Below are 14,463 nucleotides of genomic sequence, written 5' to 3'. Positions count from 1 at the left end.
ATCAAATAGATATTCCTGTCACTAGAGGCTGAAATGGATTGGCATGGATTCACCTGTACAGTTCTTTCAAATGTTCAAACGGAAGGGGTTGTTAATAGCTGTTAAGATCTACTGCTATTTAGGAAAGCATCAAATTGCTTTACGGTATCTTTGTTTCTCGGTTTTGCAATGGAGACCATAGTATCTTCTGTTGGAGTTATTAATATAGACTTCCTAGTACATGAGTATATTGAATGAAAATTAAGCTGCCCTGCTCACTTCTTCTTACAGACTGTCCCTGGTGCCATGTGAAACCATTAATTAACTTTGACTCCCAGGTTATTCCCCCCAGAGCTGAAGGATGTTTTGCTTGGGACAAGTGAAGAGCATTTACCTGCATCTGTAATAATGTAATGCAACCATTCATTTCATTTGATTCAGAGCCACATAAGGTTTAACAATGTTCTATGTGGAACAAGAAGCATCTTAAAGTATTAATTCAGAGGGTGGGACACATTTCTGATCTGTGCCATGGCTACTGGACCTTTTGGTGCTTTCTGGACCTTGGATAAACTGATGCCTTTCATGATACAGACACTTGATGGGGAATAGACTAAATTTCTCCGAACATTGAGAGTGTTAGTATAAAATGTTTGTGTTTATAAATTGAAGGTGTATTCTACAACAATATAATCATTATATATTTTCTTTACAATATCAGTTTGTCTTCTGACTTGCAGCAGTTTCTGTGATCTCAGGTGAACTGGTTGTTGCTACTTTCATTTTACTCTACAAATTTCTCACTGACTTACCTAAGATGTACAAAGGATTTATGACAAAGTCAAAGAGCAGGGGCTACATTACCATTTTAAATCTTATTTCCTCTCTCCTCTTTTTACTGTAAGCAAGTCATTGCACAAGGCATTCCATGCTCCACATATCTGTCCATGTTGTCAGCTGTTTGTGTATCAAGTCTGAGGAGGAGGAGGAAAAAATATGCGGTGTGTTATCAACAGTCAGGTACTTCCCATTCCCAGTTTTAGCGTACCGTGAGGAAGCGGTGTCTGATGAACAGAGCTGATCATATGTTTTCTGATGCAACACTTCTCCATTTAAAAATGTTGATTGGATTCAGTATTGCTGGGTTGGCTGGTTCTCCAGCTTCATGGAAACCTGCTTGGAAAGCTGTCATGCTTTTGTACGCCTTGTTGACCCACCTGGCCTGTTCCTCTGGCTACCCATCATTCTGTGATGACAGGACACCGCTGGCTTCTCCCACTTACCAGGGGCTACCCCCTAGGCTGGTCAGCAGGTGAATGAGATGCCCATTAGATGTTCCTAGGCTGTTGGTCAATTCCTTTGCTTCCAGCTTCCTAGATCTCTTAGCTTTGAAGCTCCCAGCCTGCCCAGGTGGCTGCTGAGCCAAAACAGCTGTGTAGTCAGGGTCCTGGCATACCAGCTGAGGCATCAACCCAGAAATTTTTCAAAATTTTTCTTATATAGGGGAGTGAAATCTTTTTAGGGAGTTGTGCCAGCATGATTTCCTCTGTGGGATGAGCATTCCAGTTCCCAGCACTGGTGCAGGACATTTTGCCTTTTTGTGGTTCACAGTTTACTTGCTAGTACTTGGCTGACAAATGCATTCAGTATGTGTGTAACTACACAGTAGGGAAGACCAACAATTAGTGGATTTGAATCATACAAAGCAAGGGTCTCTGCCACTTTGCAATGTGTCTGTTGCATGGGGAGGGGTTGCAGAGTACAAATTGTGTGTGTTGCAGGGGAGGCACCAGTACTGGTTTGTGCTCTGCTGCATTGGCAGGCTGTGGGTGAGGCTTCCTTCCTGGACCTGTTTATGGAAGAGGTGACCATCTGAAATCTAGTCTTCCATCAGATCTCTGCCCTTGGGAGCTAGAGTCTCTGAGTGAATGCATCTCCCCCAGCCCAGACTCTCCCTGGTTAGGTCCAGGAGATCTAATTTTGGGCCTTTAGCACATAGGTCTGGAATCCTCTGGAAAATGAGGCAGTGTATGTAGCTTAATTTAATGTTCTGCTCTGAACAGATGCAGTGCCTTTCATGACCTACACAAAAATTTTCTCTTGTTGGCCATATCATGTGTTACCTGCCACATAGACCATGAATGTGGGAGGCCTACAGTTAAAAACACCCTAGTTCCTTGAGATGCTGAAGGCTATACATTTCTCTTGGCTTTGGTATGATTTTCTATTCTAAGTTCTCAGGTTTCAAGAAGCACTTCATAAAAATCTTTGGAGCTTCAGAATTCCCAAGGCATTATATAAGTTAAGAGGTTAAAAAGGATCTGTGCCAGTAAAAAATATTTTTTCTACTATAATGAAAGCATTTAAAATTGCAGTGTTATGCAAGTGTCATGTTTTATGTGCTGCTGAAACAGAGGAATTAACCCTGACCTAATATGCGTGCACAGAGACATTCAGAGATAATATCAAGCTCCGTGGATGACTCTGCCTTGGCACAGGTTAGAGCAGCTTTCCTGAGACCAGCTGAGATGCTCACTGTGTTTCAAGTGCCAGGCTCCCCGCTCACGCTTGTTTGCCTTCTCCACTGGCTTAAGAGGAGCAGGTGACAAAGATGCTTTCATACCACTGGAATTAAGCTGAGAGTGCTTTCAGCAAGGCAAATTCCCAGTTGCTCTATTAGGAAAACTTTGACTTCTTTTTGTCACAGAAATGGTACAAGTTGAATAGAAGAAGAGACACACCTAAGTGAGACATATTTCTCATCAGAAATATTTTTTGTGGGGATAAGCATCAGTGCAGAAGGAGCTTTTGTATTAAAATCCTCTGTAGAACCCCTGAAGTTGTCTTCTGCTGTCAGAAGGTATAATCCACCACAAATGAGTCACAGGGCTCTTAATTGCTGTAAATAAGCTTGCAAGGCTCATAATAACTCTAATGACTAAGTCAAACTCTGGTTATTCTGTTTTAAATTGTTCATATAGCTTGGTTGAAGTCTAGAGTTTTTGTATTGGAAAAAAAAGAACAAAAGTGAAGGAAGGAAAAAATTCAGTTTTCAAATTTGACGATCTTTCAATAACCTTAGAAGAAGCCTCCAAAGGGGCGTGAAAAGCCCTGTGACTTTCTGATACTGGGGTCAGTGGACAGTAATGATCCACTTGCAGGAATGTGCAATTGAATTGTCTAATCTGTTTTCCATCTCTGATACTCATTCCCCTTTGAGTGCTGATGCTTTAGACAGCTCTTGCAGACAATGGTGTTCATCCATGGTCAGATTCCCACTACTGAGCTCAAGCTGAGGTAATGGCTATGTGCCACTACAGAAGGGCAGTCCTGGAAATTCCTCAGGAAAAGGAGAAGAGTAGTTTTCTATTGCTTCAGCCCCTCAAAGGAGCATAGCATTTTGCCAGAGGAGTTCCAGAGCCAATTCTGCAATGTAGGAGCAGGGCTTTCTAAATTTGGGAGTTGGACTGGAGCAAAAGCCTCCTGTTTTAGCAACAACTAGCTCTTAGACTTCCTGCTGCAACATGAAACTTTGCCATTAGTTATTTTTAAGACTAGAGCATTTTCAGATATTTACCAAGGACTCTGTGACAGTATTCACTTGTTCTTCATGATCAGTGTGCCATCTATAAATTTGCAGGTATTTCCAGAGCTATTGGTGATATACTTGAATGTATTCAGTTCTCCCTGAATTGGCTGCTTCTATATTTTTTTTTTGCCTTGTCTCTATGCTCAGTTCAGTGGTTTTCTTACATTTACACTTCAATAAAGTCATCCAGGTTACCTAAGCCAGGACATGGGTTGGCTGATGCTAGCTTTAGTTAAGAAGCCTACCCACTGGCAATGCTAACTTACAGAACAGCACAGTGAGGATGCCTGCTACTGTTTTAGTCTTGTCCTTTTTGGAGGGCTACTTAGACAATAAATTACTGGCAGGAGCACATTAATTCAACCCTTAATGACTTCCATATTATTTGAAATAAATTATTGTATATATTTTATTTATTTCTCAGCCAACATCTGACGGCTGTGCTCAGGTAAAGGTAGAACCTTGTAAAAACCCACATACAGGGTTGAAAGAGGATTGGACAGAAACAGAAAGGAAGTACTGCTGTATGTGTCATACAATCACTACAATCATACTTCATTTTTTAATTACTCTTGCCCAGTATAATAACTTTCAGTAGCAAACATGTCCTTAGAAGATCCTGCCCGAAAGTAGTCAAAAAGAATGAAAAACAATAACAGAAAACAAGAGTTACTCTCTTGATTCTAAAAACGTGTCCATTAAATAAATATGAGAGGTAGGTGGCAACTAAGAAAGAAACCTTTCTCTTGATAATTTGAAGCTGAATACCATAACCATAAGTCAAGTGTTCCTGTCAGCCAAGTGGTGAAGTGTAATACTTACCTAACTCTTCTGAGGTCTTTGCACAAGCAATTTTATACTGACATCAGTGTCAGGCTATTTGAATAAGATCTAAAGATAAAGATTTGAGAAACTGGCTTGAGTGGAATGACATTGAAATATCTTACTCAATTATTATTTCAATTAGATGCTCTGCAATCACTTGGTTTAAAATAAAAGAACAATTTCTAAACATAAACACAGTAGGTTTCAATGTGTGGCTTTACATTGACGTGTCTTGGAAAGGTAACACTGCAGTCCTCAGATACCCCAGGTAAGTAATAAGCAGCTTACTCCCATCGTGAAGCTGCAAAGATCACTATCTTGCCATGTTTACAACCACACCTGCAAAGCACCTAAGGAAATTAGTAGCTCTCTTACTCTGGCCAGGAAAAAGAGCCAGTGATACTGGATTTACTGTATGCTGTCTTTGTTTAAGATTACAGTGGTTCAGGAGATAGGTAAGAGGATATCACACCTTTTACTTTTCTGAAACAGGTATAGATCATTATAGCCAGAAGGACAGTTCATTTACAAATGTTACCCCCTGATTGCTGCTCAGATAGACAATCTGGTATTTTGTTCTAATTAACATCAGGTACTGAAAATGGTTGTTTGAAAAGTATTCAAAGATCTAAAATAATTTCAGATTATCTGTGTTGTTTGCTCAGAATGAGGCAAGGGGGGAAAAATGAAAAATTAGAATGCTTTTATTTCAAAATTAAATATTACATGTCCTAAATATGGCATTTCTGAAGCTTGCTTTATAGCTTCTAGTTTCACATGGTAATTTTGAATTGAAAAATTGAGATAGATTTTAGTAAAGTGTTATTTTTTGTTGTTTGGCTTATTTTTTACAGTGGTTAAAGAAAATAAATATGGAAAAAATACTTTGGGGATGAGATAGGGAAAAAAACACTTTTTTTCTCAATTTCTGAGAATGTTTTGAAAAAATTTGGTTTGAATTGGACTATACACATTTATTTTTTTAGATAACTGTAATTTTTCTAACCTAGGCACTGAGCTGAACAAGGTACAAACTGACTTATGAGGCAAAAAGAGAGTGACTGTTATCTCCCATTGTCTCTGTCTGGCAAAACAATACATCTCCTCAAAGATGCACAGTCTTCCACCTCCACCTACTCAGTGGTGTGGCTGCATCTAGCTCTAGAAAGACCCATCACTTATCTCAGTTTAAAAGCTTTTGTGGAATGAACGAAAATCTTTAATCAAACAAAGTTATGGGAGGTTTATATTTGTATGAGAGTGTTTTGGTAGCTGCTATCCTTCCTCATGAAGCTCTTAGGACCAGGGGTGGAAGAACTGTGAAGCGAGTGCCTCGGTGAGGGCAGTTTTTGTACACCAAAGCTGAGTTGGAAATTTTGCAGTGCCATTGCTGGGGCAAATAATGATCTCCATGAGACATCTGAATTTTTTGTAGTTTCTGTCCCTGTTAGCTTTTTAGTTTATGCCATCTGTAGGATAGTCCAGTTCACAATCATTTGGAGTTGCTGCCACTCTGCTGCTTAGCTTTTGGCAGCTCAGTAGGTTAGTGAGCAGCCCATTGGGTAAATTACTGTAGCTGAACACTGTATTAATTGACTTTTAATTTCTTTCATGCTGAGCTTGCAGCATGGGCTTGCATTCCTTCCATTCTGATTCTGTTTCACATAGTCTCTTGTGTGCATTACCCACGTGCCAACAGGTAGTGTATGAACTAATTTAACCTCAGTGTAATTTGATGTGTCTTTTTATCCCTTCCCCCTCCCACTTACCACCCCCCCCCCCCGCTTATTTCCAAGTACTTACAAAATATTAGTTTGGAAAAAAAGTAAGATTCAGTCACAAATGTGGAATGAGACTGGCCTAATTAACACATAAAATCTTTCTAGAAAACCTCTTCTCTTTGTCTCCTGGACAGTCTTTTACAATCTGATACTGCAGGTACAGTATCATATTTTCTACCTCTACTAGTATAAGCCTGGCATGACTATATCCTCCCTCTAAAAGCGGGAGGGGGAGGAGTTTCAGTATCCCCTTGAAGATATTGCCTGATTATGAGCTAGTTCACTGACATACTCTGCTCTGCCCTCTTTGGTTCAGGTTTAGCCTTTAATTTTGTCGTTCCTTCCTTACGCAGTTGACTTTGTCTTGCTTTGCCTGTGCTGTACATTTTTCATGTCTTGTCATGTAGCCCATCTCCCTGATGTCCAGGAGGAAATGGAGGAAGCACTTGTCAGTGTGTCTTGTTGACAAGAAACACAAAATGTTTTATGTATTTTGGCCATGCTGATTTACTGGAAACATTAAGTTCTTGGAAGGGCTATTGGAAAAATTAGTTCCATAGCTCTCCGAAATAACTTTTGCACCTTGATTTGAAAGCATTCTGGGACCTTTTTTTCTTCTTTCCTGTTCCATTAAGACGTGGGTCTCCTTGCTGCAGCTGTTCTGTTTTTAATGCATTGCTCTGTTTCCAGGCAGACATACCACTCTTTGAGTGGAGTTTGTTGTTTTCTGGCTGGTTTTCCCCTTGCCTTCTCTTTAGGAGGTAAATTTGTTGATGTACACTCAGTTCACTATAGCAGCAGAATGTGTGATCAAAGCTGCAACAGCAATACAAAAGTGGAAAACCAACACTCTGAATAAGAGCTTTTTTTCCTTTATTCACTGCTTTTTTTCCTTATCTCTGGAAATGGGATGTTACAGACTCCTGTGTCCGTGGAAGCAAGAAGATGAATGTATGCATTGCAGTCTTAACTGGTCCTATAAAAATGCCCAAGTGAGGCTGTTAAAACAGTGTTATGGCAGGAGTCCTGCAGGCTTGCTCTGAACTCCAGATTGGTTTCTAATGAGTTTTGGTTGATTTTTCTGTGAGTTTTAACTGCCTTTTGATTTGCTGCAGACCTTTAAACAGCAGACCTTTAAACAGCAGACCTTTGAGACACATTTCTTTTTAGTATTTCAAAGATTTCAACCTGGCTAAGCACTCAGGGTCTCGCCCTGCAAGGGCCTGCATCTAGTCCTCACTAGTGGTGAGCATGGTGGCTGCCTTTCCAGCCACAGCAGAGTCTGTGAAATGTCAGTTTGAGTGGTTGTTTGTCACTTGCAGAAGCCCAGAAGCATCTGCCTAAAATTGATTTTAACTGGTGACAGTTTTTTTGTGGAAAATATTTTAAAGTGGCTTAAAGATGATCCACAGTGTTCACCTGAGTTTCATGAAAAATCTAGATTTCAGGTAAACCTATTTTCCTAAACAACTATTGTGGTTATAATTAATTTTTTCTTCTCTTGTCAAAAGCCAAATTCATAAGTGTTACTTGATGAAAATTAACTCTTGACACTCTCTGTCTGTTTAAGGTGTCCACTGGCTGTTTTGTGAAGCTTGATCCTATCTGGTATTACTATGCCCCAGTGAGAACATACCTTACTGCAAACCTATGGTGGCCTCCAGGCCTTTTCCAAGTCTGGGTCTGCACAGCATGGAATTGCAAGTGTGGATTAAGGTACAGACAGAGCAGATTGCCTGGAGCAATGTCCTGACAGGCACCCTGTCAGCAGGTCAGAGTAGGTATGGGAGAAGTGGAGGAAGCCATGCCTCTGCCATCTTCAGGGGATGCCTTAGGACCCAGCACTGTCAACAGCAAGTTGATGGGAGAACAGAATGGGAAGCTGGGAGATGTCAAGTTTTTACATTCATATAAGAAGCAGGTAGAGGGGAAAAGCCCAGAAGGCATGCAGCTTTCCCTTTCTCTGCCAATATTTATCTCAATTTCACCAGCATCTCTGTATTGGCCAGGTAATCAGCCAGTAGGTACTTTCAATTGAGGAGTCTTGATTTACTGATTGTCAGAAAGATTCCCAATGATATATTGGGAATATATTGGGTCCCTATTGTAGGAAAAGTTGAAAAGAGCACTTGGAAGTGGGTTGGTGTCCCATCAGAGAGTCTAATACGTGAGATTCAGCTCTCCTCTCCCTTTGGCTTTTTTTTTTTTTCCCTGGAGTATTTTGTGGAAGAATTAAAAAGCTACTAAAAATTAATCTTCTGACTAGATACGTAGAAGAGTTGAGAGTGAAGGAAGACTTTCTGAACATGTCAGAATCAACCCAAAAACCTGGTGGGAGGATGTTGGGGCACAAGCACATTGTGAGAGATAATAAAAAAGTAGTCTTTCTGCTCACCTCCGACATCGCAGATCTTTCCCTCTCAGATGTAGGCAGGCTCTCCACACAGAGGAGGCAGAGGGTGGAGCTCGGCGCCTGTATAAATTATATGTGTCTTTCAGGTTATTTCAGCAGAGCAGCAGCAGCACAACAAGCTGCTGGCGTGTTTGTCAGCTGACAGATCTGTTAACCAAATTGGGGTTTCGGTTGCTGCTGCCATCTTTCGTGCCATGGGGAGCCCACCAGCCAAGGTAAGAGAGTGGCAGCCCCGCGCTTTGCTCTGGCCTGGCACCTTGCTGTTGGGCCTCTCTGCCCCAGCTCTCCTGAGCAAACTCCCTCCTCGGTGCATCTGCTGGGATGCCGAGGCTGGTGCAGAGTGGCAGGGGCATCCTGAACTTTGCAGACTCACCGCTCTCCCCTTTCACCGCGCAGTAACTAATGTGTAAGCGAGCTTCAGTGAAAACACAGAGAAAATGGGGCCCTTTGCTTTTCTCCTGTGGTGTACATGCCGGAGTGAAGTCCGTGAAGGAAGAGGAGGCTGGTCTTGAAGAGTTTACCTCCCATAAAATGAAAGTGCTTTAGCCCTCCTGTGTGCTTTTCTCTGGATAGCACATGTTCATTGCTTGCCCCAGCTGAAAGAAACCAACAGCTTTATCTAGCAACAAAGCATAATCTATATTCCTTTAGCTGCAGGGGAGACATCTAATGAGCTGTTTGGCTCATTAGATTTAGCTATTTTTAACATAATGTTTACGGTGTTTGCAATTCTAGTGGAAGTATTTCGTGTCTGGACTTGAGTTTTCTAATCGTAAGTTCCATTCAGAGATTTTAACTGGTAGCTTTTAGTATAAATCAACAGAACTATTAGCTGAAAATTCTTTTCTCATGTATATCTTAAAAAAAAAAGGACGCGCTGTCTGAATGCAAGACATGAATTATTTACAGATAATAATTCTTTATGTATCAAACGCTGTGTCAAATTTTGCAGCAAATAAAAGAAAAAAGTTAAGGATTAACAAAATATCAGTAGCTTGAACGGATAGCTCAAGGGATAGATTAAAAATATTCAAACATTCAGGCAAAGAAAATAAGTCGTAAATGTCATGTACTTTCCAGATAAAAGTTGTATCTAGTCCATCTACAGGTTAGATACACATGTATCTATCTGTTGTGGATATGAATATTATCTGTCAATATCGAAGATCAATGTTGTATCTAGTAAGACAGTTCTGGAGCTGGTAGATGGGTAGATAGCTCAGGTATAATTTTATCTAGAAAGTTTCAATGACAAAGTTCTTGCATTTCATCCCAATGCTGCAGCTGCTGTTCTGTGAATATGGACAGACTCCTGGTTAACAGGCACCGCTGCCAAAAGGTTTGAGTGCAAGCATAGTTTCAGGTCAGAAAGCATCCATTCCCAAGGAAAGAGATTAATTCAGTACTGCAGGTAGCTCTGCTCTTGTGTCAGGCAAGTGTGTGTTTCAGTATGTGTAAATCGGCAAATAGAGATGGAAATAAGAACAGAGTGGTTTTGTGTTTTGTGGTTTTTTTCTTTTGTGTTAAAAACCCCACATGTTTAGAAATGTGTGATACTTTGAATTAACTAGGAAGACCTCCTAATCTCTCAATTAGTTTTTTGCTCTTTAAGAAAGCTACCAAATTGACACAGAAGTGATTGTCAGTATTAATTTGCAACTTTTCATATTCATAACAAGGTCTTTTCTTCTGCTCAGACAAGAATAATCCCTCTTTAGAAGTTTTATTTTGTGGACTATGGAATAATTTTCATCTGGTAAAATACTCAGAAATTTTGTCAATACAAAGTCCTGAGGGACCCACTCATATGTGTAAAAGGGTGAGTAATAGATATGAGCAGGCGATACGTCCCAAATCCACAATGACTCTTGAAGTAATCCGTCAGTGATAACATGAAATTACAGTATATGTTTGTAAGACAAATTAGATTTCCTCACTAACTGTTCAACTTCCAATGATAAAATTTTTGACAATTGTGATTCCCAAGCAAAATGAGACTCTCATAGTTTTCTATATTTCTTCAGTCATTCACTTTTTCCACTAGAACTTTTCATCCCTTTAATTTTAATGAAAGTAGGCAGCAGATTGGAAGGACAAATTGCTAGCAGTGTTCTCACTGATGGAAGGGCTAATAAACTCAGCCCATACTAGATGTTAGAGGATCCATGTGGAAAAGAGTGCTTCAGAACCAGGCTTGTAATGAAGCTTTCTTATAGTTTATAAATTTATAGATTTAATCTCAATTTGGTAAATTTCCAAATTGTAGTTGGACCAAATTCTCAGTATCTAACATAAAATAATGGTAGGAATATGCCAAATGGCTATATTTGGCATGAGATCTTGTAGACAAGATACTGTACAGCTTCTAGTACACCACTGAAGAAAGAAATAATCCATCAAAGAAAGTAATTATTCATGTCTGAAAGATATTTATAAAGCTGAGTGATAAATCCTATAGCTATTTTCAAAATGTCAGAAGACAGCAAAATCCTCATGTAAAGCTTAATATAATTTGGCATTATCCCATGGTGATACCTCTGCTCAGAGAACTGCTTAGGCTTGGTGCAGGGAGAGTGAAACACTGACGTTCCAATCAGCCTGCTAACATGTACAAACCAAGGACTTACTTGAAAAAAAAAAAAGAAAAAGAGAGGAGGTAGTTATGGGATGAGGTTCACAGATTGCAGAAACTTCACTAGAATACTGACTTTCTGGTGAAGGTAGCCATGAGATCTTGTTCTAGGAGCAGTGTGGAGAGGCAATGACTGAAATCAAACATATGAGCTCTTGGTAGGTTTTTCTTCTTTTACTGCCATCCATAGACTGTCTTGGTGGGCTCCTCAATATTTATGAGCTTTGAGAAGATTTCATTCACTCAAATTTGTCTTTTTAGAATGAAACCTAAAGAGACTAACTGCTGTAAACAAGAGAATTATGCTGCCAAAGCTGATCAACATTCCTATGGAAGGAAGTCAGTGAGCGTGTATTATTACAATCAGTGAGATGTTGGCAACAGATGTGAATTTTCAGTCTGTTAAGGTTTGATACAGATGTGGCAATTCTGATATGCTAGTTTTATCTCCTGATTACTGAGTCTTCTGTATTTTTAACAGAAATTACTCTCTCAAAGCTTGGTTTGAGAGCACAGAAATATAGTTTAATGCTAAATGCTATCAAGTGAAAAGATGTTTGTTGGTTTCTTCTTTTTTTTGCCAACTTTTAGCCTTCCCTTTGGTACTCTGGAGATGCCACTATTTATTGGCCTGGAGTATTATTGCTTAGGATGCAACAATACACAGGTAGCTGAATCCTGCACTCTCTTGTTGGCCTCAATGTCATACTACTAATTTTCCAGCAAAAATAGAATGATGCGCTTCTGGGAAAGCTGCCTTTGACTCTGGATATTTACAGAGGAGTTTTGTTACTCTCTGCATGGCTGTACAAGAAACCATAGCCACGTTTCTCCCAAGGAAGTGAACTAAAGCCAGCAAGACCAATACAGGTGCAAGTCTGTCAAGGCTTGTCTGGATATGGTGTCTCTGTTCATCAAGTTGCATTAATTGTGAAGTTACGTGTTGCTTTTCATGTTATGAAAATAGCAAATGGTACCTCTAACTGTAATTATTTTTTGTAGAAAGGTATTCTGGAGTACCAGCACTTTTAGGCAAAGATGTTATTTTAGACCATCCAAACCAGATCCTAGGAGTCTGCTCTGGACTATTGAAGAAAATTAGCTCTGCCTTTATCTGATGAAAAAAGGAATTATCCCCCTTCTGAATGGTTATCACAGGTTGGAGTAACTGCAGTCTTGGGAGAGGGATGGTTTCTGGCTTCCTTGTGGGATTTACACAGCCCTCAGGGTTTATTATGGCCACATTTTCCCACCTGAATCTGTTTGCCTTTTACCCTGTAACAACACCAGGACTAAGCTGCACCGAATCAGGAGCGAAAAGTCATCTTTGATGGTGTTTCCATCATTTGGCAAATGCTGAGATATTTAAGGAAAGCGATTGCTGTTGGAAGGGAAAGGGAGGAGGAGTGAGGCTCTCTGGATGTAGTGGCACAGGATGAAAACATGACATTGATCCCATCTGAGAGTACTCTGAAGATGACCTGCTGATGCACCATTTTTATAAGCAATTAGGAAATTTTCATCACAAAAGGTTCAAAGCGAATATTTATGCCAACATCTGTTTCTTCAGTGAAGGCAGATTCTGAAAATGGTTTGGGCTTCTGTTGAGCAAGGGGGAAGTTGATTACAAAATGACAGAGAATTAACATATTAATTAAAACCAGTCACCTCTGTAATTGTCTACATAATCCAATAATTCATGTAAATGAAAACCACTAGGAATGCTGAATGAGTGTTCCAGCTTGTAGTTCTATATTAAATAACTATTTGCACGGGAAAATTAAAGTCAAATTCTTTCACTGGGCAACTGGAAAAATATGGAAGTGTCCTAACTGGAACTTGTAATGTCCACAATGCATTAAACTAAAAACGTTTTAAATTTATCAGTTTTAAATTTGGAGGAAGACATACTAGAAAGAGTTCTTGTCACACAAGAACAGATTTGTTTCGCGTTTTTATACAAGCCAAGCAACAGACTAATGGGATTTTACAGGTTTAATAAGGGTTTCTCTGCTCAGGGCAACTCTTAAATATTAATCTGAATTTAAAAAGTATGTAACCTTTTAAGTGACATAATAAAATTTAATATTAGGCCTGTATTTGAACATGCTAGTTCACAGTTCAGATGATATCCATCTGATGTAACGTAATTTACTTCTAAACAAGCCTGAATGAAACTGAATGCAGGCTATTCTCATCTCTAATAGACATGTCCAATAGTCTCCACCTCATTTTAAAAGAATTTCAGATTAACTGGAGTGAGTGACTCCTTCTGTAGAGAGGTTCTTCCTGCCCCAACAGTTTGTATCTACAAAGTTAATAATTTACTTGTCAGGAAAATTAATCATGGTGCTAACTTTCAAAAGAAAATTTTCAAATTATTTACTGACAGTGTAATGAAATTTCCCATTTAGGCAAATAGAGACAATATTTCAGTTGGTAATTTAAGCTTTAAGTTTTAATTTCTTAGTGGTAGTGGGACTGTAATAACTGCATGTTATTATTACTTAGTATTGCTGACAAGCCATGCTAATATGGCATGCAAAAAAAAAAAAAAACAACCCAACAGAAAATTAAAAGGAAATTTAAATATATCAATTTGAAAAAATAATTGAGTATTTTCCCTGCTTTTATTATTAAGATTGTTACATTTACATATGTGTTCATTCATGCTTATCAGAACATCTTTTGAAAATGGCAAGTATTTTCTGAACAGCTTAGGCTGGAAAGCTTAACTGTTAAGAGTTAGGAACAAAGTAACTTGCAATAGTGTTAAAAATGATAGCTTGCCTGTGATAGAAATAAATCTCACGTCTGGAAGGGAAGTGCTTCCATTCCCATTAGGTATTTTCAGGATACATAATGATATGGAATTCTGTGATACCATGCCTGCAAAGCAGGGCAGTTTTTATTTTGTCTGAAGCATCTGTGATTTGTTCCTTTAAAGTCAGCAAGGCCCTTTGGTGAGCTTGCCCTCCTTGCAGGTGTCATGGAAATTTAGTCATAGTTCAGATACAAAGTCAGAAGTTTATAGAGCATTTTGGTAAGTACCGTGTCCTGGCCTAGTGTCAGCTGTGCCATGGCCTGGGCAGGCAGCTGCAGTTCCTAGTATCCCCTTCCAAATGCCCCATTCTGACCTACTGATGGCACAGGACCCTTGGGGTGTTGGCAGTACAACCATCACTGTGGCCATACATGTGTCAGGTAGCCTGAAAACAAGTGCCTCTGGGGTGGCTATGAAAGC

General features: G+C 39.5%; 1 protein-coding gene across 3 annotated transcripts in view; it reads left to right on the top strand.

Annotated features, from left to right (window-relative positions):
• The first annotated feature begins 8,674 nt into the window (after positions 1–8,674).
• The window catches only part of LOC125327152 (cytosolic phospholipase A2 beta-like), a 31,295-nt gene continuing 25,506 nt past the window's right edge, over positions 8,675–14,463 (top strand). For 2 of the 3 annotated variants that reach the window (XM_048306297.1, XM_048306295.1), the window contains exon 1: positions 8,676–8,802. In XM_048306297.1, the coding sequence (XP_048162254.1) occupies positions 8,782–8,802 (21 nt within the window). In that variant the 5' untranslated portion in view covers positions 8,676–8,781. Of the gene's footprint in view, positions 8,803–14,463 lie in introns of all 3 variants that reach the window. The other variant, XM_048306296.1, reaches the window with a different exon arrangement.

This window comes from Corvus hawaiiensis, chromosome 6 (genome assembly GCF_020740725.1).
Source record: "Corvus hawaiiensis isolate bCorHaw1 chromosome 6, bCorHaw1.pri.cur, whole genome shotgun sequence".
In the NCBI taxonomy this organism is placed as follows: Eukaryota; Metazoa; Chordata; class Aves; order Passeriformes; family Corvidae; genus Corvus; species Corvus hawaiiensis.
The sequence above is the reverse complement of the archived record's forward strand: the minus strand, read 5'-3'. Positions and strand labels throughout refer to the sequence as shown.